At 55.0% G+C, this 25818-nt stretch overlaps 1 protein-coding gene across 14 annotated transcripts in view; it reads left to right on the top strand.

Annotated features, from left to right (window-relative positions):
* Positions 1 to 63: 63 nt before the first annotated feature.
* Positions 64 to 25818, top strand: part of TSC2 (TSC complex subunit 2) — a 38917-nt gene continuing 13162 nt past the window's right edge. For 9 of the 14 annotated variants that reach the window (XM_058570324.1, XM_058570321.1, XM_058570323.1 and 6 more), the window contains exons 1-25: positions 64 to 121; positions 672 to 835; positions 1839 to 1925; positions 3808 to 3918; positions 4809 to 4953; positions 5991 to 6108; positions 6580 to 6628; positions 7053 to 7178; positions 7539 to 7612; positions 8781 to 8907; positions 9752 to 9895; positions 10873 to 11010; positions 11612 to 11715; positions 12187 to 12268; positions 13476 to 13631; positions 14107 to 14223; positions 17900 to 18022; positions 18969 to 19075; positions 19327 to 19477; positions 20857 to 20979; positions 21531 to 21665; positions 23087 to 23276; positions 24607 to 24700; positions 24887 to 24989; positions 25321 to 25415. In XM_058570324.1, the coding sequence (XP_058426307.1) occupies positions 698 to 835; positions 1839 to 1925; positions 3808 to 3918; positions 4809 to 4953; positions 5991 to 6108; positions 6580 to 6628; positions 7053 to 7178; positions 7539 to 7612; positions 8781 to 8907; positions 9752 to 9895; positions 10873 to 11010; positions 11612 to 11715; positions 12187 to 12268; positions 13476 to 13631; positions 14107 to 14223; positions 17900 to 18022; positions 18969 to 19075; positions 19327 to 19477; positions 20857 to 20979; positions 21531 to 21665; positions 23087 to 23276; positions 24607 to 24700; positions 24887 to 24989; positions 25321 to 25415 (2837 nt within the window). In that variant the 5' untranslated portion in view covers positions 64 to 121; positions 672 to 697. Of the gene's footprint in view, positions 122 to 671; positions 836 to 1838; positions 1926 to 3807; positions 3919 to 4808; positions 4954 to 5990; positions 6109 to 6579; positions 6629 to 7052; positions 7179 to 7538; positions 7613 to 8780; positions 8908 to 9751; positions 9896 to 10872; positions 11011 to 11611; positions 11716 to 12186; positions 12269 to 13475; positions 13632 to 14106; positions 14224 to 17899; positions 18023 to 18968; positions 19076 to 19326; positions 19478 to 20856; positions 20980 to 21530; positions 21666 to 23086; positions 23277 to 24606; positions 24701 to 24886; positions 24990 to 25320; positions 25416 to 25818 lie in introns of those variants that run through there. The other 5 variants (XM_058570326.1, XM_058570325.1, XM_058570322.1 and 2 more) reach the window with 2 other exon arrangements.

The following is a 25818-nucleotide window of genomic DNA, read 5'->3' as shown; positions in this document are numbered from 1 at the left end:
CGGCGGCCCTTGGCGTCATCTCGCTGCCGGACGTGCGGGTTGCGCTTCCGGCGGGGGCTAGGGGCTGGGGGTGTGCAACCTTCTGTGTGGCCGGACGGCCCCGGCGGCGGGCGTCGCGGGGGTGAGTTGCTCGCTGTTTCTCGATCGCTGGGACGGCCGGGATCGTGGTGTGGCCCGCTCCCGACGGGGCAGGGGAGCGGCGGCCGCGCCAGGCCTGCTCGGCGCTGAGGCGGCGGGGTCGGTCTCCGCAGTGTTCGGGCCCCGGCCCTCGGCCACGCCCACCGCTGCCTGACCCTGGAGCTCAGAGCGCTCCTTGGTTTTAAGTCATGATGGAGGCGAGGGGTCCCTGCTTCCGGCGTCCCCCGACAGTCCTCCTCCACGTGGGGAGAAAAGAGATGCAAATGTCGGGGCTCCCTTGGCCCGCGGCGGCCGTCCTACCCCCGGTCCCCTCCCTCACCCTCAAGCACCGAGTCAGGCGGCGCGCCGCTCGGCCTGGCGTTTCCCAGGCTTGTTTGTGGCCGGGCCCGCCTGGCTACGGTTGAGTGCTCCCTAGGAGCTGTGGGAGGAAGGGGCGTTCCCGGCAGAGACTTGGGGTCCCGGCGGCTGGAGGTCCGCAGCGGGGCTGGTGGGTGGAGCTGTTCCTGAGGGCGCTGCCCGTTTCCTCGGAACAGAGGGTCCTCCGGGCGCCCTGCCCACCATGGCCAAGGCAGCAAGCAAAGATTCAGGCTTGAAGGAGAAATTCAAGATTCTGCTGGGATTGGGAACTCCAAGGCCAAACCCCAGGTCTGCAGAGGGCAAACAGACAGAGTTCGTCATCACGGCGGAAATCCTGAGAGTGAGTGAGCTGCCAGTGGGCAGTGCAGGGAAGGCTGGGTTTGGTTTGTCACCAGGTCTGTGGGAGATGGGCTGCTGCCCCCAGGACTCTGGAGACATACATATGCTTCCCCTGGAGATCCAGGAAGTTAGGATCTTGGTGACTTCGTCCAGGACACTTGAGGGAGCGTTCAGATGTCAATGCAAGGAAACCTATTTTACTAGATGTTTCCACAGGTGATAGGGCTTATGGCCAGGTGTCAACTGGTAATTTGAGAGTTCCTGGGAGAAGTGGGGCTTGATTGTCTTGTGTATGTTTGAATCCCTTTACCACAGGCCTGGCACCGTGTTTTGCCTGTAAATAAATGTTGAATTTTTGCACTTGTAAAGTTTTCCGTTCAGAAACAACCAAAACGTTCATCAGCTGCTGAATGTATAAACAAAATGCGATACATCCCTACAATGAAATATGATTTGGCAAAAAAAGGAATGCAGTACTGATAAATGCTACAACATGGATGAACCCTGAAAAGATTACGCTAAGTGAAGGAAGCCAGTCACAAAGGCCCACATAATGTATGATCCCATTTATATGAAATGTCCAGGATAGGCAAATCTGTAGAGACAGAAAGTAGGTTAGCATTTGCCAGGGCCTGGGGGGAGGAGGAGATGGAGAGTGACTGCTAATGGGTGTGAAGTTTCCTTTTTAGGTCATGAAAATATTCTGGAATTAGTGAAGGTGGTTGCAAGCATTGCAAATATACTAAAAACTGAATTGTATAGCTTAATATTGTTAAAATGGTGAATTTTATCTCAATAAAAAAAATGCAGTAATGAAAAAACAAGTTGTCTGTCCTCACTCCACTGAGATGGAGTAGTAGACTCTGGTGCTCCCTGATTTCAGAAGGATCTGCTGCAAGTCTCCGGTGTGGGAGTGTGGTACAGTTCTTAAGGTGGCCCGTGATTGGCAGTTAAGGAGATCTGTTGCGTGAACACTGGCCCCTTGTTCTTTCATCTCTCTGCAGGAACTGAGTGTTGAATGTGGCCTCAACAATCGCATCCGGGTGATAGGGCAAATCTGTGAAGTGGCAAAAACGAAGAAATTTGAAGAGGTAGGTCTGTCTCAGTCAGGCTGCTAGAGAGATGAGTGTGAGCTGTTTAGAAGCCTGATTTGGCTCTTTCTAGGAGCAGGGTTGACAGCTAACTTTGACAATGAACTGATACACGCAATTTTAGGAAACTTAACTTTCATCTTAGTGATGAGGAAGCTTCTGGAAATGCCCTGAGCACAACCCTGAGGGACCAATTGTGTGGAGATGGGAAGCAAAGAGATTAAGGCTTTTCTCGCAGATCCAAGAAAGGGTGTGTAGAGGAAGGCTTAGAGGAACACGTGCTTACTTGTCTTCTCATATTACAGATTCAGGGGCAGGGAGAACACAGGAACTTGAGGGCGAGTGTGGTTTCACAAAGACCAGTTCTAGGCACACCAGTCTCAGTGTCTTTTTGGGAGACGTGTCTGGTTGGTGGTGTCGAGCAGCCTCCCAACGTAGGCAAATTTATTTCAGCCAAATATTTCTGGGCTCTCTACAGATGTCCTGTGGACACAGTGGGAAGTTGTCATTAGAACACGTCAAGGGATGCCGGCACAGTGGCATGGTGGTTAAGTTCACGCATTCCGTTTGGGTGGCCCGTGGTTCGCTGGTTTGGATCCTGGGCGTGGGCCTACTCACCACTCAACAAGCCATGCTGAGGTGGCGTCCCATATAGAAGAACTAGAAGGACCTACAACTAGGATATACAACTATGTACAGGGACTTTGGGGAGAAAAAAAAAGAAGAGAGGAAGATTGGCAATAGATGTTAGTGTAGGGCCAATCTTCCTCAAAAAAAAAAAAACACTTCAACGGCTCTGCTCCAGCCTTGTCCTGCGTTTGCGTGTGTGAATTGGAAGGAGACATGGACCTCACACTCAGCAGATTCAGATCTGCTAAGGGGGAGAGTGACCACTACATCTTCAGCAGGTCATCTGAAACATGCAAGCTGCACATTACCGAGAATAAATGTGAAAATAGGCATCTGCGTTCATAAAGTTGCCTGTGTGGTATGGAAAGGGGAGCTGCAGCTGAGTTGCTGTCATATGAATAGACGGATAGGTCTCTAAGGTTAGGGTAGTCACTAGGTTCAGTGTCTGTGTGTTGTTGCCGCTCAAGTAGCATCAATAGGAGTATTAGGAATGGGACAAAGGAGGTAAAAGTTCCAGTGTGTCCTGAGTTCGTCACAAAGTTGATCAGACAACATCTAAAGATGTTTTAGTCTCTGTCCTAAGAGGAGTGAACCCAGGAAAAGGTGAGTGGTCTGAAAATCTTGATTGAAGGGAGTCTGGAATTGTTAACGTGGAGAAGGGACGGTGACATGAGAGAGTGATTCTGGGAAGGTGTGGGGAACAGGACTTAGCTCCCCCATGGGCTAGGTGGGACGTAGAGGAAGCAGATTCCAGAAGCCCGTATGGAGTTCTTGGCAGGTCAAGCCGGGCAGCAGGGGCAGGGCATGGGTGTGGTCCTGCAGCTGTGCTGGTGTGTTTACACAGAAGAAAGCCAGGGGCAAGATTTCTGGGTCAGGCTGCAGGCCTAGGGCACTTCTGGTCCTGAGACTCTTGCAGTGACTTTCCCCACGAGAGTCTGAGCAGGCTCTCAGCAGGACTTCCTGCCGATCTCGGGGGGCAGTCAGAACAGCTCCCCTGGCCTGCCTGCTCTCCTCCTTCCCCACAGCCTGTGGCCTGCTGAGGGTTAAAGGGACCTGTGAGGGTTTGAAGGAGCTTGGAGCTGTTCCCCTTGTCGCCATGGGCTGTGACAGGTACATGAGATGTGGGCTTTCGAGGAATGAGTTCTAAGTTAAAAGACCCCATTGTTCTGCTCTGTCCTTTGCTCACGGTACTGTCCCTTGAGTTGAGGGGGCCAGCACACCTTAATCGCTGTCTCGTCTTTGTTGGTGGCAGCATGCAGTGGAAGCACTCTGGAAGGCTGTTGCAGACCTGCTGCAGCCCGAGCGGCCACCTGAGGCCCGGCATGCAGTGCTGGCTCTGCTGAAGGCCATCGTGCAGGGGCAGGTAAGGGGCAGCGGGTCTGCGCCCAGGAGGAGCTGGGATGTGTGTGTGGCGTGATGTTGGGCCCCTCACTGACTGCTCCTGCTGTGCCACGCTTGGACTCTTACCTTTGATGAGGCCATTGGGCACAGGGTCTGCTTGTTACCAGGGGCTCTGCAGCTAGACTGGCTGAGTGGGCATCGCGGCCTCCCCTCTGCTATCCGTATGACCTTAGGCAAGTCACTGGAGCCCCCTGAGCCTCCTCTCCTGTGAAATGGGGATGCTCATTGTTATTTCCTCTTCTGGGATGTTTTAGGGAGTAAATGATGTAATTCGTGCAAAATGATGAGAACACCATACTCATTCATGAGTGAGCAGTGTTGTCTTGCTGCCGCTAACCTTATCCCCCTTGCCCTGGGCCACTGCCCTTTGCTCACCGTGCTCCCGCCATGCTGGTCTCTGCTCTTCCTGGCGTGCCCAGGCCACCTCTCACCATTCCTGCCTGGAAAGCCCCCTCCCTGCTTTGCCCATTTCGTCTACTCCTTCACTTGGAGAGACCCCGGCCACTCAGTGTGGTTAGACCGTGGTCGTCATTATGTGAGCACAAATGTGTGTATCCTGGGCTGTGAGCCTCTGGAGGGCCAGAACTGCATTGTCCCCTGCTGTGGGCCCACCACCGTGCCCAGAGTTGGACACAGGGTAGGTGCTGCAAACACACTGGTCACCTGATGAGCCCTGAGCCGCTCTGATGTTCTCAATTCGTCCCTTATGGACTGTTCTGTGGGAAGGAGAAAGGGCCCAAGGTTGAGAGTCTTGGAGTCCGCTGCACTTCTTGGGTTTCTTAGAGCCACTCCAGAAACCTAGGTGGTCGGGGGATCCTGGAAGGACTGCTGACCCTGTGGTTTTGTCCTCAGGGTGACCGGTTGGGCATTCTCAGGGCCCTCTTCTTTAAAGTCATCAAGGATTACCCCTCTAACGAAGACCTCCACGAAAGACTGGAAGTTTTCAAGGCCCTCACGGACAATGGGAAACACATTACCTACTTGGAAGAAGAACTGGGTGGGTGCCACATTGGGTGTGAAGTTTCTCTGGCCTGGGTGATCAGATTTAATCTGGGTTGCTCGAAGCCCGCTGGGGCCCCGAGGGAGTGCTGCAGTTCACGGGGATGGTGTACAGAGGGCGCTGCACCGTGTAGCTCTGCTTACCTGTGTGCAACCTGGATCAACAACCAGAATCTCCTGGGGAGCTTGTTAAAAATGCAGAGTCCTGGGCTTCTCTCCAGACCTGCTAGCTCAGAACCTCTAGGGAGTGGGGCCTAGATGTGCCTTTTAGGTGGGCAGGAGGTGGTCTGGGTTCTGTGGTAGGGAGAGTGTGACCCAGGCATCAGGCCGCGTCTTATCCGGAGTGCCGTGAGGTTTCTGGGAGGGGCCAGGGCTGCCTTGCTGCATCTTCTTCCTTACCGTCTCCATGCCCCAGGCCTGACCTCGTAGCCCTCTCCTTTGCTGGCCTTCCTCCCTGTTGTCCTGACGGTGTGAGGTTTCTGTGAGTCTTCAGATGTCATGTCACTGCTGTGGGGAGAAGAGGAAGAAGAAATAAATCTGATTTAGGCCTTGCTGTTCTGTCACCCAGAAATGGGCCTTAGCTATCAGTCCATCTCTAGGACAGGTGCTGACAGGGGCCCATGGTCAGGTTTCCTGTCTACGTTTATTTGTCCAGCAGCCAAGCGTTGCTTGTGTCTCCTTCGAAAGAGTCTCTGTGGGGATTGGGGGCCAGGACTCTGCCTCCTAGAAGCGTGTCCCGATGATGCTTGCACCCCTAGCATGGGGGGAGCAGGGCTGTGGGAGTCAGATGCGCAAACACCGCTACTGCCTCTCAGCCCAGACCCCCTCACTGTATCCTGGGGGCTGGTGAATTCCAGAGTCCATGACATGCTGACCTGCTCAGGTTCCAGCTGAGCCCCAATGGGTCCCATGCACGGCCCGCCTGCCATTGCGTGGAGACTGGCAATGTCGTCCAGCAATGAATGGGGACTGGGCGTGTTTTCTTGGGGAGGAGGTGAGTAGGAAGTACATGGCTCTCCTCCTCTTCTCCCCTAGCTGAGTTTGTCCTGCAGTGGATGGACGTTGGCCTGTCCTCGGAATTCCTTCTGGTGCTTGTGAACTTGGTCAAATTCAACAGCTGTTACCTTGATGAATACATCGCGTCAATGGTCCAGTAAGAAAAGAATTCCAATAATGTTACTCTGATCGTAGTCTCACTGTCTCAGATCTTCACTTCAGCTCTGCAGCGTGAATAAAGCTGTTGAAACCATCAAATAAATGGAGAAGTTGGAAGTAGCCATAGCCTATTTCCACTTAAGTTGATATTTCGAGGCTTGACCTAGTGTTTTATTTTTTAACAGACATATAATATTGCCTGATGTTTTATTTATTATTATTTTTGTTGTCATTTTTTCAAAACACTCTGTGAAATCCGTGAGGGCAGGGGCCTGGTCTTGTTGGTGCTATGCATCCAGCACTGGGCAGTGGTGGCACAGAGCAGGCCCTCCCTGTTTGTGGGTGAGGGGGCCCTAAGGGACGATGAGCCGCACATTTAACTGACTTTGTAGAGTCACCAGAAAGTCAGATGGAGCCACACAGCCTCTGGGAAATGTCCTTTCCGCTGACTTTGTGCTTCCTCCAACAGTATGATCTGCCTGCTGTGCGTCCAGACTGTGTCCTCTGTGGACATAGAGGTCAGTAGCTGTCCCTCTCCAGGGATGATTCCCTTCATCCTTCTTCTGGGCTGGCTGAGTGGTATGGTAGTTGAGGCCTTGGGCTCTGGGGTCACGTCCTGTGCTGCCTCTCACTGGCTTTGTGGCCCCGGGCAAGGTTTTTGGCCTCCCTGAGTCTCAGGACTCTCTCTTGTAAATAAGGGCGGTAGGATGACCTCCGTCGTGGGGTCATAGTTCAGGATGGGACACTCCACAGTGACTGGGATGTAAAAGTGCCGCCTGGATGTTGACTTGCTCTGTGGTTTTGAGCTGAGCCCCCATGGGCCCCAGTGGGGAGGGGCAGCAGTCACTGACCAAAGGAGAGTGGGAAGGAGGCTGGGGTGTCCCCTCCCTATTGGCTGGAGTCAGAGCAGGGCCAGCGTGACCCCTGTCTCCACCCCACCAGGTCTCTCTGCAGGTGCTGGACGCTGTGGTCTGCTACAACTGCCTGCCGGCCGAGAGCCTCCCCCTGTTCATTGTCACCCTCTGCCGCACCATCAACGTCAAGGAGCTCTGCGAGCCTTGCTGGAAGGTGGGGGTCTGAACTGCTGTCCTGGAGAGTTCTTCCCTGGATGAAGTTATAAGCCAGCACATGGACAGGACAAGGGCCATCTTGTCTTCCATGAATGGCCATCTGATTCTTGGGGCGGCAGACAATGGTCTGTTGAGTGGACTCCAGTGGCATTTTCCCAGGTGGTTGAGCTGAGGTCAGGGTTTTGGCAGCATCTTGAGAACTCTGGCTGCCTCTGTGTTTGGGAGGAGATAGTGGAGAGCTGGCCGGACGTGGAAGGCTTTGGAGGAGTGGCTATACAAGGCCAGCACAGGGGCCAGAGTCTGCGACCCTGGGGCTTGTATCTGCCAATCCCTAGTGATGGTGCATTTTGTTTCCCAGCTGATGCGGAACCTCCTGGGCACCCACCTGGGCCACAGTGCCATCTATAACATGTGCCGCCTCATGGAGAACAGGCGAGTGTGGGCAGGGCCTGGGGCAGATGGGCGAGGGTAAGGTGGCTGGGATCGGCTGCCACAGAGCCGTCACGAGGAGGCTCACTTTTTTGGCTCTTACCTAGCATTGGCTAACTGTTTCTTTGGGGCGCTGCTCCGGAAGCTGGCACTAAAGCTAGAGCATACATCTTATGCTCCTGATCTTCCCTCCTCTCCTGCTTCTGTCAATAAAATCAGAATGTTCCAAAAGGAACTCGTCACCTTCCTCCCACACTGGCATCTCCTCCAGCGGGGCTGCCTCACCATGTATCCTGTTACAAGGCCCTTGCCCTCACCTCCCACAGCCACACCATCACAAGTCCTGTTGCTTCTGCCCCTGAGAGATGGCTCAAATCTGTCCACTCCTAGGGCCTCCACCCCCACATCCTCAGCTCTCACCTCCTCACTGGTCTCCTGCACCCACTCTTGGCCTCCTGAAGTCATTCCTCCATTTGCAGCCATGTGCTCTTTTTCCAACATAGATCTGACTGTGTCACCCTTTGGTTGAAGCCACGTGTCTCCCAGTGCTCTCAGGATAAAAACCAAACTCCCCACCATGGCAAGGCCTGGGTGGTCCAGCCGTGCTCAGCCTGGGGGCCTCTCGTCCCTCCATCTTGCCGTTTTCCCACCTGCTCAGGGTTTTTACACTTCCCCTTTCTTCGTGCTGGAGTGTCCTTCTGCCTTGGTCGGGTTTCTCTGAATGTTCCTTGATGTCTTAACATGGTCGTTGATTCCTTGATTGTCCTGAGCAGATTTTGCTCTGGTAGCCTGTGGCTTTCCTTCTTAGCTGTAATTTGAGATAGAAACTTGGCATTTACTTATGTGGTCCTTTGGTTCGTGTCTGTGTCCCCTGGACTGTAAGCACTGTGAGGTTGAGGCCTTCTCTCTTTTGCCTCCGTGCCCTGGCATCTAGCGTGGCTCCATGGTCAGCGGTGACGACTGTTGAGCAAATGCATGAATGAATCAAGTATTTGCTGCTGGCCTCTATGTTCTCTGACCAGCGCCCCTTGCCCAGCTTGCCTTCTGCCTTATAAGTGCGGGGACCCCTAGAGAGGCTGCCAGGAGCCTGGGCCCGCCCTCGGGCCCCACAGCAGGCAGACTCTGGGTCCACGCTCTGCTCACATTCTGTCTTTCTGTGGAACATTTTCAGAGCCTACATGGAAGATGCCCCGCTGCTGAGAGGAGCTGTGTTCTTTGTTGGCATGGCTCTCTGGGGAGCCCACCGACTCTATTCTCTCAGGAACTCCCCAACATCCGTGTTGCCGTCGTTCTATGAGGTAACTCGGTTTCCGTGGCTCAGTGAACTGGTGAGAGTGGGAGAGCTCACCTTGGTCAGACCCTCCTGCCCGCTGCCCAACCAGAACAGGCCTGGCAGACAGGGGTTCTGTTGCAGGGGCTAGGTGGCATTTCCAGTCACTTGCTTTGTAACTGGGGATGAGATTTAGGGCTGTTTGAAGGTTTTATCCTCAAGCAAACATATCTTATGAGTTTCATCTCCTGCACATTAGCGTTAGAACCGTTGAGGATTCCCCCAGGGATAACGACACTCTTACTGTTGAGGGTTTTATTTTGTCAAGTGGTAATGTCACTTTCCTCTAGGATGAGGCCAGTGATGCAGCTTATGTTTCCATGGTGCCTGGTGGTGTTTGGAGCACTTTCTGTGCATGTTCCCATTGAGTCATCACGGACCCTAGTGGGCTGGACCATCATACCATTCTTATCCTACCATGAGGAGAGCAGTTCAGACAAGGCTCTGTTGTATCCAGGGTTACACAGAATCTCCTGAGCAGCTAGTCTCTGCCGTGACCCCACCTCACAGGGCTGTGCCGGGATGGTCTTCACACATTGCTTGCATCAGGGTGGTTTTTAGGTTCTGCTAGGTCAGTAAGTTAGGGGCTAGGAATTTGAAGTTAACAGTCCGGCCGAGTCAGGCCCTTTGTATCCAGTGTGGAAAGCACACTTCTGGGCTCCTAAGATACTTCTGGCCCATGGCCCGTGTGTGAGGAGCGCAGCCCTCTCGGGCATCTTACACGGGGTTCCAAAGGCGACATGGCGGGGGGCTTCCTGTGCATGAGGGAGAAGCAGCTGACTGCAGCCAGCTCCCCGGGCCTCGTGTTCCAGGCCATGACCTGTCCGAACGAGGTGGTGTCCTATGAGATTGTCCTCTCCATAACAAGGCTTATCAAGAAGTACAAGAGGGAGCTCCAGGCCGTGACGTGGGACATCCTGCTTAACATTATCGAACGCCTACTCCAACAGCTCCAGGTGAGGTGGCTGAGAAGGCTCTGGGCACAGGGAGGACCAAGAGCACCGACTGGCAGGCCAAGCGGCCCTTCCCTGGGGGTCGTGCAGCTGTGGGGGTGGCAGGCTCATCCCACTTGGAAGATGGCTCCTTGTGCATCTGGGATCCTCCCTCAGAGGCTGCCAGGGCTATGTTCTCTGACTGTTCTCAGTGGCGTCAAATCACCATCCACTGAAGATGGTCGGTTTTTCCAAACCTGCTTCATCATATTGGCTCCCAAACAGGAATATGTAGTAGGTGAGCAAGGGCGTGAGATTGGTGTTGAATCAAGATTGGCAGAGTAACATGCCAGGTCACATGCCTGACCTATAAGTGGAACCTGAAGACAGTTCCCAAAGCCTCTAGAATGTTGGCCACTGCTTTGGTATAACTGGAGGACAGCGTTGACCACAGCAGGGAGGAGGACATGCTGATGCTGGGGCTGCAGAGGAGATGAGGCCTCTTCTAGCATGGGCTCAGGGGTTGGGCCTCCTAGGGGACTGAGGTAGGCGATGCGTAGGTGGCCAGGCCAGCAGGAGGAAGAAGTGTGACTCAGCAGAGACTAGACTCTCGTCCCTCAGGGCCGGAGTCCTGAGCTAGACCAAATTGTCACTGACCGGCTGGCCAGACAGTGCTTCATCCTGGAGTGGTGGGCTGGGAGGCCATACCCCTGGGGCCTCCAAAAATTATTGAGCCTGGGGGAGGCATGAAAGCGCTTGTAGTTGTTCCTTTTGAGGCCTGCTGTGTGGGCACAGCCAGGACTTCCTGGACCCACCATTCCCCAAATGGGCAGGAACAGCCTGCTGCCCCACATGTCCCGGTGTGGTGGGGTTGTGTCCCCTATCCAGCAAGAGGGCCTGAGGCACTGTCTGAGTGCAGCTCATTCGAGATGAGGACTCTGATGCCGAGTCCTTGAGGGAAGCCAAAGTCACACCTGTGTGACTGCACCTTCATGTTGCAGAGCCTGGACAGCCCGGAACTCAGAACCATCGTCCATGACCTGCTGACCACGGTGGAAGAGCTGTGTGATCAGAATGAGTTCCATGGCTCCCAAGAGAGATACTTTGAGCTTGTTGAGAGATGTGCAGACCAGAGGCCTGTAAGACCAGCTCTCCCCTCTTCCCCCATCCTGTTGGGGCCTTTGGTGCTTGGGCAAGAGAGTGGTTTAGGTCAGGCTGCTGGGGGAGGGTAGGACGGCTCAGCTCTGGGAGCCCTGGCTGTCGGGTCTGAAACCAAGTTTTCTGTGAGTTTGAAATAAAGGGCCGAGCAGGCTTCTGCTTTCCTGGGATGTGTGCTCTAGCAGGGAAGTCTGCCAGGGCGTCAGCAGGCTGAATGTGTGTGGATCTGTCAAAGAGCAGAGTGCTAGCCTAACCATCAATTTCCTCCCACCTGTGCGGAGGAAGGTGCTGGCCGGCTCCGTGGAGACTTGTTGCTTGGCACGTCTGCTCCCCAGGCGGCAGGCAGTCCTTGTGCCAGAAACGCTCTGCTTGGTGCCAAGCCTTTTATGTGGGTTTCAAAATGAATTTTACCTGCTGCCAGTAGGGGTTTTATTGTGTGGGCTCCCCACCTGGGCCTCGAAGTGGCTGGTTTCCCTGAGCAAACTCTGTTCTCCTGGGCCAGCAGCACGGGGCCGTGTTTATAAGAAAACTTCTGGAAGGGCAAAGTGGCTCATTAACGCCAGATTTTTCTTCTTTTGACAGGAGTCCTCCCTCTTAAACTTAATAACCTACAGGGCTCAGTCAATCCATCCGGCGAATGACGGCTGGATTCACAACCTGCAGTTACTGATGGAGAGATTCTTCAGGTAGGCCTCTGGAGACCTGGTTGGCCCCTGGACTCTGACCCTGGGTCTGTGTTCTGGGCCCGGGTCTAGAACACCCAGAGTCAGGGCTTTCTGATTCTTGAAAGTAGTGTTTCTTGTGGAGCAGGAAAAGGTTTGTTTTCCAGTAGGACAGAGTCCTCTGAGGCCTCTGCACTTACTTCTTGCTGTGGAGTGGTTGTCTAGAAAGATGCCGCCTCTGAGGGCCAAGCTCTCTGCCCGTTTGCCCAGTTCTTGGTCTGGATGTTGATGAGCTGGGCCCCATGCAGAGAGAATCCAGAGTCAGTGTTGCCTGCCACCGAGGCCTGGGCTTTGGTGTCCTGTGGTAGGCCTGGGGGCTGGGTCCCCAGGGATACTCTCGGAGCTTGGGCTGCTGGGCGAGCCGGGGCCTGGTGGAGGGGGAGGCTGGCAGCCAGTACTCCTGCTGGACCCTAGCAGGTGTGCCCCTGTCCCCAGGAATGAATCTCGCAGTGCTGTGCGCATCAAGGTGCTGGATGTCCTGTCCTTCGTGCTGCTCATCAACAGGCAGTTCTACGAGGTGTGTGTCCCGGACTGATGGTGGAGCCCTGGGGTCAGCGGGTGGGAGGGCAGGCCTGTGAGCTGTGCAGGGTGATGCTCTCCCAAGGGGCACAGCGTGGTCCACACTGGGCACTGTGAGCCTCCTGGGATCTGCCTGGGACTTGGGGTCCACACATGCCGCTCTGTGGCAGGCTTTCTCAACAGGCTTTGTCTGTTTCGTCTCTCCTTCCTTCCTTCATTTATTTATCCCATGGTGCCCCCAGCAGGCCTGTGCTAGGCCTGGAGATGTGGCACAGCAGCCGGAAGGGACAGTTCCCACCGTCAGGGAGCTTCGGCCTCCTGTCACCCAGAACACAGAAGAATTCCAAACAGTCTTGCTGGGACTTTTTTTGTTTGGTTTTATAATCACACTCACCCCCAGCCCCGGCACGATCAGCTGCTGGGCGGTACCAGGCCCTGTGCATCTCCCTACTGCCAGTCTCTTCCCCATAGCTCGTCCTTTGCTAGGTCTGTGACTGGAGTCCATCCTTAGTCCACTGTGCACCTGCCTGCCGTGCCCTTTCTCCAAGACAGGCACTTCAGGCTCTGCACATCTTCCCTTGCTTCACAGCATCCCTCCTCATGGCAGCCCTGCTGGGATACCTGGTGTTCCTAGGACCTGCCTGCCCACTCCTACTCTCTCAGCCTTCCCTTTCCCTGCATCTCTGTCCCTTGGAATCCACCCACCTTCAAAGTCCAGCTCAGTGCCGCCTCTTCCTGGAAGTCTCTCTGGGTTCTCGGGTCCCTCACGTCGGGGTCGGTCTTGTTCTGCTCTCTGTTTCTGTGGTGCTTTGTACCTGCCTCTGTGAAAGCTCTCATCCCACTGCCCCATTATAGTGGACTCCGTGATATCGGGCCAAGGTCTTCCTACTCCCAGTGCACACACACAGAGGGCCCTCCACGTAGGATCATTCTTAAATGTGATGTTGAGTGACAAACAGTAAGTGGGGACGTTCACTGGTTGCATCACGTCTGAGCCCATGGGCCTAGGCCTGTGCCAGGCCATCGTGTACCCATCACTGTTCTCCTGAACTGAGGGGCTGTGCAGAGCGCCCTGGAAGGGGCCTTGGGCCCCTCAGGCACTGACACATCCCTGCCGCTGGTTTTCCGAGTCTTGAATGATGCGTTAGTTGCTTTTTGGCCTCTGTCGCAGATGCCTCACCTCACTCCACTTGTGCTTGGTGCAGGAGGAGCTGATCAACTCAGTGGTCATCTCGCAGCTCTCCCACATCCCTGAGGATAAAGACCACCAGGTCCGAAAGCTGGCCACCCAGTTGCTGGTGGACCTGGCCGAAGGCTGCCATACTCACCACTTCAACAGCCTGCTGGACATCATCGAGAAAGTGAGAGCCGCTCAAGGCTGGGCTTTGGGCGCCTGGGCTGCCAGAGGGACCCCGGTTTGTGGCAGAGCCCTGCGGGCAGCAACGTCCTCTGGACTCTGTGTCCCCGTTTTCTGCAGAGTTACTGGCTTGGTCTCGTGCAGGCGGGGCTTACCTCCCAGCAAAGATGAGTGGTGTCAGGAGATGGGCTGGGCTTGTTTCTGCTTAGCCGTGTCCTGTTGCCCAGGGGTCCTGGGACATGGCTGTAGTGTTGCTCCACTGGGAAGTGGGCTGGGGCCAGGGCTTGGGCCCATTGTCCTCTTGCACAGCCAACACCTTTTTCTTTTAATTTTGAAATGCATCACAGTTTCTGAATAGTCCCTCGGGGGTGTAAAGTGCATCTTTCTTTTGAGAAATGAAGGAGAAAGCATTGGATCTGACAGTTGCTGCTGCAGGGAGCCCGGAGCTGGGGATTTAAATAGAGGTCTTCTCTCTAAAGGTGATTGCCCGTTCCCTCTCTCCACCTCCTGAGCTGGAGGAAAGAGACGTGGCAGCATACTCGGCCTCCTTGGAGGATGTGAAGACTGCAGTCCTGGGGCTCCTGGTCATCCTTCAGGTGGGCCTCTGCTCTTCTGGGAGGGTGTAACCACCAGCTACATCTTGGCTGGAGTGCTGCTCTTTAGCGACACCATTTCCTGGGAGGCCCGGGTGCTTCCTGGGAGTCACAGAAGGCAGCCTGGGTGTGATCCTGACTCTTTGTCACAAGCAAGGATCGGGTAAGAGCCCTCAGGGAGGGGTGGACAAGGCCCGGCAAGAGCCGGTCTGTGTGGAGATGCTCTTGAGTCAGTGCCAGAACCATCCCCTCAGCTGTTACCACAGCAACTGAGGAGGGAAGGGCTACCATCCATTCTGGCCCCACAGTTGTTTGATTTTTTTGTGTGTGTGTGAGGAAGATTGGCCCTGAGCGAACATCTGCCAATCCTCCTCTTTTTTGTTGCTGAGGAAGACTGGCCCTGGGCTAACATCCATGCCCATCTTCCTCTACTTTATATGGGACGCTGCCAGAGCGTAGCTTGACAAGCGGCACGTCAGTGCATGCCCAGGATCCGAACCGGTGAACCGTGGGCCTCAGCAGCAGAGCACGCACACTTAACTGCTTGCGCCACCAGGCCGGCCTCATGTTTGATTTTTTTTTAACGGCTTTATTGAGATGTGCTTTATGTCCCATACAATTCATCCTTTTAAGGTGTATGATTCAGTGGTGTTCAGTATATTCACAGAGTTGTGCAGTCATCACTACAATTTTAGAACATCTTCATCGCCCCAAAAGAAACCCCATACCTATTAGCAGTCAATCTCCGTTCTCCCTTCATCACCCCCAGCCCCTGGCAACCACTAATCTGCTTTCTCTGTGGATTTGCCTATCCTGGACATTTCATATAAATGGAATCATACAATATGTGACGTTTTGTGCCTGGCATCTTTCATTGAGCATAATGTCTTCAAAGTTCTTGCACATTGTGGCATGTGTCAGTACTTCATTCCTTTTTATGGCTAATATTCCATCATATAGATGGACCGTACAGTCATGTGCCGCATAACAACATTTCAGTCAATGACGCATGTATGACGATAGTCCCATAAGATCACTACCATTTAGCCTAGGTGCATAGTAGGCTCTGCCATCTAGGTTTGTGTAGGTGCACTCTGTGATGTTCACACTATGATGAAAATCACCTAACAATGCATTTCTGGAAATATATCCCCATCGTTAAGCAATGCATGACTGTATTTTGCTTATGTATTCGTCGGTTAACGGACACTTGAGTTGTTCCCACCTTTTGGCTATTGTGAATAATGCTGCAGTAAACGTTCTTGTACAAGTGTCTGTGTGGACATATGTCTTCATTTCTCTTGGGTGTATACCTAGGAGTGGAATTGCTGGGTCATATGGTAATTCTGTGCTTACTCATTTGAGGAACTACCAGACTAGTTTCCACAGGGTCTGCTCCATTTAACATTCCCAGCAGCAGTGGATGAGGGTTCCAGTTTCTCCACATCCTCACCAACACTCATTATTTTCTGGTTTTTTGATTACAGCCATCCTAGGTGGTGTGAAATAATATCTCACGGTGGTTTTGATTTGCATTTCCCTAACGACTAATGACGTTGAGCATCTTTTCATGTACCGATTGACCATTTGTATATCTTCTTTGGAGAAATGTCTTTTCAGATCCTTTGCCCATTTTTAAATTGGGTCTTTTGTTTTTTTATTGAATTGCAAGAGTTCTTTATGTATTCTAGATACAGTTAGATACAGTTTATACAGTTTTTTGCCATTACCGTTTACAGTTTATTACAGTTTATTGTTTGCTTACATTCTCCATCCTGTCATTTTGTGGCATTGTGCTCGCTTTCCTGGGTGGTGGCTGTCCTCACGTACTCCCAGGCGCCGCCCTGCTCCTGAGGGTTGCTGTGCTGCGGCCTGATCCCTTTTTGTCCCCAGGCGGTCTCGGAGGGGCAGCCATCAGGCTTTTTCACTGGCCGCTGCGTGTTAATCACCGATTTTCAAGCATCATAGTGTCACTTAAGTTCACTTGCCAGTGTCAGTATTGTGTAAGATGTTATGTTTGAATTAGTGGACTCAAAAACGTCTAGTTGATAAAATGTCAGATGATAGAACAGTTTACTATAATGTTTATGTGCAGTGGATTTTTATTTTCTGGCGTGGAAGTTTAAAATGTGTTTGATAAAAGCTGGACAGCACCTCGTTGGTGTCCCGTCCACAGGGGCCCCGTGCTCTTTACTGCCCTGGCTTGTGAGGGAGCTCGCTGGGCTGTGGGGGACCCTGTGGCCTAGACGAACCCAGAACCCTACTACAGAGGAGGAAGCAGAGATGGTCCGTTGCCTCACTTGGGAATCCAGCCCTGGAGACCCAAGGGCCAGGGCCTACAGAACAGAGCTGTTTCCTAACTGAGGCAAAGTCCTGGGCCGGGTTGTTTTCATGTCTCTTTTTTTGTGATTAAAAAGTAATATATGGGGTCGGCCCCGTGGCTTAGTGGTTAAGTGCGCGCGCTCTGCTACTGGCGGCCTGGGTTCGGATCCCGGGCGCGCACCGACGCACCGCTTCTCCGGCCATGCTGAGGCCACGTCCCACATACAGCAACTAGAAGGATGTGTAACTATGACATGCAACTATCTGCTGGCGCTTTGGGGAAAAAAAGGAGGAGGATTGGCAGTGGATGTTAGCTTAGAGCCAGTCTTCCTCAGCAAAAAGAGGAGGATTAGCACAGATGTTAGCTCAGGGCTGATCTTCCTCACACACACAAAAATATATATATATATATGCATCCAGTTAAAACAGGGAAGCAGTATAAACATAGCAAAAGGTTAGATGTCCTCCCTCCTTCCCGCCAAAACGGACAACAGAGTCCTCAGGTGTCTTTTGCCAAATGGCCTGTGCATTGTCAAGCATTATGTCAAACTCCCTCCCCTCTCCCTTTTGTTTTGTGGAAGGCAGGGATGATGCTTTTTTGTTAACGTTTTCTGAAACAAGGAGAGACAGTGGGATGAGCTGTGGGATGTCACGACCTCCGTGCACTTTTCTTTTTCATTTTTCCTTAAAAAGAATAACAGTGATATGTTTTTTAAGCACCCACTGTTCCTCCAAGGCTCAGTACCATGAAGGGGTTCCGCCAGCTGTGGCTGGGTCCCTTTTGCCCCTCGCTGGTCCCGTCCTGCCCCAAGGCCCCCTGCCACACCCTGAGGTTGCTGGCAACACCGAGGGCTCTCACATCTGTTTTCCCCTGGGCTCACCTGTTAGGGAGGTGCCCTTGGCCTTGCCAAGGTGGGCTGGGGAGGGGCTTGCAGTGGGGATGACCCCCAGCAACTGGGGGAATGTCTCCCTTTAAAAATCCCTCACAGAGCACCTCGTGCCTTGCTCTGCCCCTGGTTTATTCCACTTCGCCTCATGATGCGTTCTTTGAGCACACGTTTCATGCGTTGCTGCAATGTGCGCCCTTGGACAGATTTTCCTTATCTTTTCATTGATTCTCTATCGATGACATGAACATGTGGTGATTTCTGTTTTTTTGCCATTACCGAGGGTGCATGCATGTGGGAGTATCCGTGGGATGAAGCCCTGGGATGGAATTGGTGGCTTGAAGGGTTTGTGTTTTAAAGAATGGTAGATGCTGTCCTAGTTCCTCTCCTCCCGGGCACCAGAGTGCCAGCTCCCGGCAGCTACATTGCAGCCTCCTGCCCTTGCAGTGACCAGCATGCTCTCTCTGCAGACCAAGCTGTACGCCTTGCCTGCCAGCCATGCCATGCGCGTGTACGAGATGCTTGTCAGCCACATCCATCTCCACTACAAGCACAACTACACCCTGCCCATCGCCAGCAGCATCCGACTTCAGGTATGATGGGGCCAGGCGAGCGGTCAGTGGCTGTGGCGGAGCCCCACTGCACCTCAGGGCTGGCCATGGATGGATTCCCTGGGGTGCCTAGCAGCTGCCTCAGTCTTGGCAGATGCAGTGACCACAGGCTGGAGAGGTGGCAGGTGGCCCTGGAAGAGGTCTTCAGTAGACTGTTTCCTCCTTTGTACCAGCTGTGGCTGCAGCCTCCCCAGGACCTGTGGTCCTTTCCTTTGCCTGCCGTCCACGTGCCTCTGCAGCATGTCAGTTTGAGTCACACAGTGGCCTGGTATGGGGCAGAGAAAGGGTATTGCGCTGACTTACAGGGTGGCACGTGGCCCCATTGCTCCTGGTACTACAGTGTCTGTCAGCAACCTACAGCAGAGGATTGTAGGCAGTCCTGGGCAGGGTGGGCTGGGTGGGGAGGGCTGAGTGGGGCCGGGCAGGACAAACTGCTTTGAGTCCACTGTGGATGCTGTCACCAGGCTGAGCAGAGGTCACTGGGATGGAAGCCCTGATCCCTCCCAGAGCATCTGCCCAATGGGGCATCCCTCTGTCATTTGGGGAGCCCGGTTATGTGACCTGTCATTCGTTGGAAGAGGTGACAGTGTGCTGAGCAGAGCTCTGCTTTCTGGCACTTGGGGCCATGTGGTGCTGCCCAGCCAGCGGGCGAGGTGTCTATCTCCTCTATCCTCGGGGCGGGCCCAGCTGCCCCTGGTAGGAGAGGCCACAGCATTGTCCGGTTGCTGTGGGATGTCACAGCCTCTGTGTGCTCTGCAGGAGAAGGCTGTGAACACCCACACCTCTCCATCTGGCACCGTTGTCTGTGTAGTGAAGTTGGGGCGTGTTTGCTGTTAGCAGAAGCAGCCTTTTCTGAGAGACGTGTGGGTCTGAGTGGACGGGCCACACATGTTCATGTGCTGTGTATTGTGCCTTCTGCTCTCTGCAGGCCTTCGACTTCCTGCTGTTGCTGCGGGCCGACTCGTTGCACCGCCTTGGCCTGCCCAACAAGGACGGGGTTGTGAGGTTCAGCCCCTACTGCCTCTGTGACTACATGTACGTGTGGGACGGGGTCTTTCCCCAGTGCCACTGTCAGCCTTGTTTCCCCCGGTTCTGGGGCATTAGATTCATGGGCGAGTGGGTGGAGCTACCTGCTCTCTGCCTAGAGGTGGTAGTGTGTCTGAGGGACAGTCCCAGAGGGATCCCGGTGGTAGTCCGGGGTCAGGGCTGGACTTCCATGTCTGTTCTGACCCTGTAGGGCAGGGGCTTCAGGCTCAGTGCTTCTCCCACTTGACTTCCTTCCACAGGGAGCCCGAGAGAGGCTCTGAGAAGAAGGCTGGTGGGCCCCTCTCACCTTCCACTGGGCCGCCCGGCCCAGTGCCTGCAGGCCCCGCTGCACGGCCCGGCTCTCTGCCCTACTCTCTGCTCTTCCGAGTCCTGCTGCAGTGTTTGAAGCAGGTGAGATGACTGGGCCCTCGAGCTGCATTAGGTCAGACTGAGCAGCGATGGGTGCTGCCTAGAGGACATGGTTCCTTCCCTTCTGTTAGTGACCTTGGGAGGTTTGTTGCTTGTTTTCAGGTTGTTTGCCCTCAGGTTCCCTGTAGTTCTGTCACCATGTGTTGAGCGCTTGCTGTGTGCAGCACATCATGTGGAGCCAGGCGTGGAGCGGAGGAGACGTTCCTGCCTCCGGTAGAGCGTTTTGGTACAAGGCTAAGATGTATAGACAAATAACTGGAATCACAGAACAAGGCCTGCCTCAGAAGAAGGCGTAGATGGGCTCTGTGGGACTGAAACGGGGTGCAGTCACATCTAATTGGGGGCACCTGGAGGGGCAGGTGAGGTTGGTCTTTAAACGGGGGAAGATTCCAGTGGCAAGAGTATAAGCAAGCCTGGGAGTAGGGTAGGTGCAGTTCCACTGGCAGGAGATGTAGCTGGGGCCAGGATCTGGAGGTGGGAAAGTTTAGGCCTGTTCTTCGACGAGGGCCAGAAAGAGGAGAACTGGTCAGCAGTGTGCTGCGGGGCAGGGCTGTGCAGCCTGGAATGGGCCAGGGGAGCTCCTGAGGGCCATGGGCGGGGGAGCAGGGCTGGATGGAGAGGCAGGACCAGGTTCCCTGGGGGTGCCAGACGTTGGCACTAAAGCAGACCACTGGAGATGTCCTGTGAGAGTCTCAAGGCCTCCGTGTCACAGGTGGGATCTGGGGAAAGGCTTTTGGGACCTGTGGCCATTGGTGCAGCTTACAGGCAGTGGTCGCCCCTAATGGAAGTTGGGAGGGCTCACCAGGGAAGTTTTGGTGGGGCCACAACCGTGTCGTCTTTGTTGCTGCAGCTCTGGGTCCACTTTGGTCTTGTGGCAGGTGTCTGAGTTCATGGATTGTTGAGGAATACTGCTGCTTTTCCCTCTGAGCTAGTATGATAGTTTTTTTCCTGCTACATCTTCATTGTGCTCTGGGTGGGCATCCGTCAGGGCCCCTTGGGTACAGTGCCCTAGGCAAGCAGTCCCTGGGTCACCGTTGGGAGAGTGGGGAGATGGAGCTGGGTGTGAGGAAGGTCCAGATCCAGCTAAGAGGAGAGAGGTGGTGTCAGCTCCGCGCTGGGCCTCCCACTCAGCCAGGCGGTTGGAGGGCAGCTGCCATCGTCCAATGGTGACTTGCTCCGAGCGGCATCTGCTCCTGCAGGTTGCGTGCACAGAGGGCCAAGGCTTGTGCAGAAGACAGGAGAGGGTGTCCCCAGGCTCCCAGCTCCACCTTCACTCAGAGTTTCAGACTCGGCAACTCCGACTTCCCTCTCCAGGCTCCAGACAGCCCTGGCCTCCCCCTGACCAACCCCTCTTCCTGCAGGAGCCCGACTGGAAGGTGCTGAAGCTCGTGCTCAGCAAGCTGCCCGAGTCGCTGCGCTATAAGGTCCTCATTTTCACCTCTCCGTGCAGCGTCGACCAGCTATCTTCCGCCCTCTGCTCCATGGTAATGCCTTCCGCGTCGGGCCCTGTGCTGCCACTTCCTGTGTTGTTCATAGGGGTCTGGGGGTCTGGTGTTATGGGAGAGGCCGCAGCATAGTTCTTCCCTCTCCCAAGGACTGCGACGCCCTGGGAGGCAAACTGGTAAAACATGAGAGGCCATTTCTTTAAGATGCCGCCCTGTCTGGACTGCAGAGCGTGCCTCTGGGACCCCTGTCCTTCCATTCCCAGCTTATGGGGCAGGAAATCGGGTGTCCCAGTGAAGAGCTTGAACTCGCAGTACTAAGCGTGCTGTCTCCTCTCCCTTCTTGTCCTCACTGGGGCTCCTGTGATATGTGCATCACATCTCCTGTCTCTCTCCCTAGCATATCAGGGTAGGTGCCCCCCGACTTCTCTGAAAAGGTAGGCCCTTGGTTAGAAAAGGAAGTAGGAACCCCCTGGGCTCTTGACCCCTCGTCCTGCTGGGCCTAGTACCTGGGGCCACCTTAGCACCCTCTGACCACCCAGCAGTTGACCCAGCCACTGGGCAGGGCCTCACGTTTGGGCCTTGGTCATTAGCTTTCAGGTCCCAAGACCCTTGAGCGGCTCCGAGGCACCCCAGAAGGGTTCTCCAGAACTGACCTGCATTTGGCCGTGGTTCCCGTGCTGACAGCGCTGATCTCTTACCATAACTACCTGGACAAAACGAGACAGGTATCAGATGGGAGAGGACGGTTGAGCTCTGTGGTGCCTGGCATTTGAAGCCTGGTCCACAGGATGTTTGCTTCAGCCAAATGGGCCCAACGTTTTCCTCATAACTTGGGTGGCTGCTGGGCCAGGGTGAGGAGAGCTGGCTTTGCTTCCGCATGTGGCTGCCGGACCCCTGCCGGCTGGCCCAGCCTGGGCAGACATCTGAATCCACTGGCACTCCTGAGTTCTCTTCTAGGGGGTGTGGGCTTAGTGCAGCACTTGAATGTACCCCCGGCTTCCACACACACACAGCAGCATCTTTTTTTTCTGAGGAGCACTGCCTGGCTTGTTCTTGCTACAGCTTTAGACAGGTGGCCAGGCTGCTCAGCGGAGTGGGCCCGTTTTGAGAGGCAGGGCAGCTGGGCCAAGGCCCCCTGCCCCCAACTTCCATCTCCCTCCACGTCTATCATCAGATGCAAAAAGCAGTGCTGTCTCCTTTATTGCGCGCTGCTAGGCGAGGCCCGTGCCAGGCCTTCATGTTTACCATCTCCTTTACATTCCGGCACCTCTCTTTGTCACTCTGCCTTCTTCGATGAGGGCACTGAAGTCTTAGGTCGGGTCGCCTGCTCAAGGTCACAGCCTACAAGGAGAGGGGCCTGTCTGAGGCCTGGCTCTGCGCTCCTGATCACAGCACTGTCGGGTGCTCACACTCAACTCCCCATCCCCTTCCCTCCCTGCCCAGCTCCCCACCCCGACTCCTGGGGAGAGGGTGAGCTCCAGCCCCTTCTGTGTGGCTTGGCCGTGTCTCACAGGTGCAGCTGGCCCTGCTGGGCTCAAGTTTTCCCAAGAACCCTTGAGCCCTGAAGTGTTTCTGAGAGTTGAAGCCAGCTGCAGGAAATTAAAATTATCCATGGGGCCTTGAGCTACCAGGCAGTTTGCCCTGGGGCTGGGGCCTGAGCCAGCACTTGTCTCCTGCTGGGCACAGCTGCGCCATCTTCACAGAGGACGCTGCCCAGGGTCAGTCTGGGCCTGGTGGCCTTGCTGTGTCAGGCAGAGTCTCCCCTTGTAATACGCCAACCTGGGGTTCTGGGGGTCCCAGAACCGTGGGAGTGATGGGCCCAGCATGTCCTGGCTCCAGGGTGGGCTGGGAGCCAGGGCCCTGCCGGTGTTGGCCAGTGGGGAGGTGTCAGGAAGCACCTGACTGGAGCAGCTGTGCTGTCCAGTTGGCTCAGGTGGGGTCAGCTGCCGGTGGCACTGCCACTTAGGCCCTCAGGGACCTGGGACCAGGCACTTCACCTTCCTAAGCCTTGGCCTTCTCCTCTGTAGAACATTCTAGACTGGGGTGAAGGGAGATGAGGCTTGGCTCACCAGAACGGTTGTCTGCGGGTGGTGCAGGGGGCGTGGCCTCAGTGGGTAGGGTCTAAGGCCTCGGGGCTGTCCTACAGCGGGAGATGGTGTACTGCCTGGAGCAAGGCCTCATCTACCGCTGCGCCAGCCAGTGCGTGGTCGCCCTAGCCATCTGCAGCGTGGAGATGCCTGACATCATCATCAAGGCACTGCCTGTCCTGGTCGTGAAGCTCACGCACATCTCGGCCACAGCCAGCATGGCCATTCCACTGCTCGAGTTCCTGTCAAGTAAGTGTCCAGGGCTCTCTGTGTGTGTATTTATATGTGCAAGCGTGTGTGTGTGTATGTGAGTGTGGGGTGTACCCTTGAGTTTGGAGCTGTGCCTTGCCCAAAATAACTGCTGACTTACTTCACCTTGGTACCTCTCTGGCTGCATGTAGGCGCACTATCCTCCACGGGGCACGTGGGATGTGCTACCCTCTGCTGCCTCAGGGCCTTTGCACCTCCTGCCCCTGTGCCTTGAATGCTTTCCTTTCTGGCCTTTGAGTGGCTGGTTTCTTTCCTCAGTGTCAGTTTAAATTTTTTATTTATTTATTTATTTATTTCCCCCAAAGCCCCAGTAGATAGTTGTATGTCATAGCTGCACACCCTTCTAGTTGCTGTATGTGAGACGCAGCCTCAGCATGGCCGGAGAAGTGGTGTGTCGGTGCGCGCCCGGGATCCGAACCCGGGCTGCCAGCAGCGGAGTGCGCGCACTTAACCGCTAAGCCACGGGGCTGGCCCCTCTCAGTGTCAGTTTATTTCTTTTGTTATTTTTAAAAAAATTTTTTTCCCCCCAAAGCCACAGTAGATAGTTGTATGTCATAGTTGCGCAGCCTTCTAGTTGCTGTATGTGGGACGCGGCCTCAGCATGGCCGGAGAAGCGGTACGTGGGTGCGCGCCCGGGATCCAAACCCGGGCCGCCAGCAGCGGAGCGTGCACACTTAACCGCTAAGCCATGGGGCCAGCCCCTCTCAGTGTCAGTTTAAATGGCACAGAATCCTCCCGTCAGCTGACGTCAGTCCCTACACTCAGCCTAGTTCTCACAGCCTCCTGTTTATCCCCTCAACACACACACCACAATTTAGAGGGGCTCTGCTGACTCACCCCTTAGATTGTGACTTCCAGGAGCTCAGGGTGCCTTGCTTGCCCCTCCATTCCCAGTACCGTAGTGTGTGTCTGGCCCTCAGCAGGCCCTCAGGTGTGTGAACAACAGGAGCAGAGCAGGGCCAGCACTTCTGTGAAGGGCCATGTACTGCTGCATACTCTTCTTTTTGAAAATATAAAAATCATTCTTAGCTTGTGAGTCATACAGATGCAGGCCACCAGCTGGATTTGCACTGGGGACCATAGTTTGCCAGCCCTTGGAATAGAGAGCTGAGGCCAAGGGTCAGAGGAAGGTCATGTTTGGGTGGGCTGCAACTTTCACTCCTTTGCAGCCCTCTTGGGTCAGGGTGGCTGCACTGGATTTCAGAAACGCAGCCCAGGACCCTGGCGACAGCAGCCCCTGCCACGGCTGTGGGCCTCTGTTGGCTGAGCTAGCCTCGGCTCCCTTACTGGCTATCTCCTTGTGTCGCAGCTCTGGCCAGGCTGCCTCACCTCTACAGGAACTTCGCAGCAGAGCAGTATGCGAGTGTATTCGCCATCTCCCTGCCGTATACCAATCCCTCCAAGTAAGTGCTGCCCACGTGTCCCCTGGGAGGTCCTGCCTTTCCTGTCATGGCCCAGGCCAGCCTGAGGCCTCTGTGCCCTAGAATCGACCTGTGGCCTGTTCTAGAACTTTGATTTGAATGTCCAGCTCCTGGCACATTTCCCTCATGTGCCAGGATGGAACTCCAGCACTTTTCTTCTCATCACAGGTTTAACCAGTACATCGTGTGCCTGGCCCACCACGTCATAGCCATGTGGTTCATTAGGTGCCGCCTGCCCTTCCGGAAAGATTTTGTTCCTTATATCACTAAGGTAAGCTAGTGGAGGCTGCATCCCCTGTGAGGGCTGGGACCTGCCTTGCCGTTGGCTGTTGGTGGGGAGCAGGGAGAGGGGCTGGGGAGGGAGGTGGGGTGTCATTGGTGCTATGCTCGCAGAGCCCAGGGCCTCTCCTGAGCCTGGCCCGCTGGGACAGGACTTGCTGTGGCATGTGGGGGCAGGAGCTGCAGCCTTTGTCCTGGGCCTGCAGCTTGTCCCAGGCTCCGTCTACCTGAGTGGGGCTGACAGGTGCCGAGGGAAGAAGCATGCGGGGGACTCGAGGGCTTGTCCCCCTTGGCCTTGGCTCAGGTCTACTCCACTCTGCCAGGGCCTGCGCTCCAATGTCCTCCTGTCTTTTGATGACACCCCTGAGAAGGACAGCTTCAGAGCACGGAGCACCAGTCTCAACGAGAGGCCCAAGAGGTGCGGGGCCTGCCGTGGGCACGTCTGGTGTCAGAGTGTGGGGGGCAGGTCTGTGGGCTCTGACCTGTGACCAGCATGATGCATACAGGGCCTGGGGCTGACCTGCTCCTAGGCTAGTTAGTGGAAACGGGCCGTGGCTGAGGGCATGCCCCCATGCAGGTCATGCTGAGCACCAAGATGCCTTGGGGTTGCGAGGCAGAGCCTATGCAGGCTGCTAATGCCCTACACTTGGCTGGAGAGCCCAGCGCTGCTCCTCACCAAGCAGGCTACTGTGGCCTGTAGCGTCATGGAGCCTGTGGGCTGGGTCGTGGCCAGTCCTGGCCTGCCTGGGTGGCGAGTGCACATGCACTGAGTTGGGGGTCAGAGTGCCAGCTGTAGGGTGTCTGGGTCTGGGTCTGACTCC

This window comes from Diceros bicornis, chromosome 26 (genome assembly GCF_020826845.1).
Source record: "Diceros bicornis minor isolate mBicDic1 chromosome 26, mDicBic1.mat.cur, whole genome shotgun sequence".
NCBI lineage: Eukaryota > Metazoa > Chordata > Mammalia > Perissodactyla > Rhinocerotidae > Diceros > Diceros bicornis.
The sequence above is the reverse complement of the archived record's forward strand: the minus strand, read 5'-3'. Positions and strand labels throughout refer to the sequence as shown.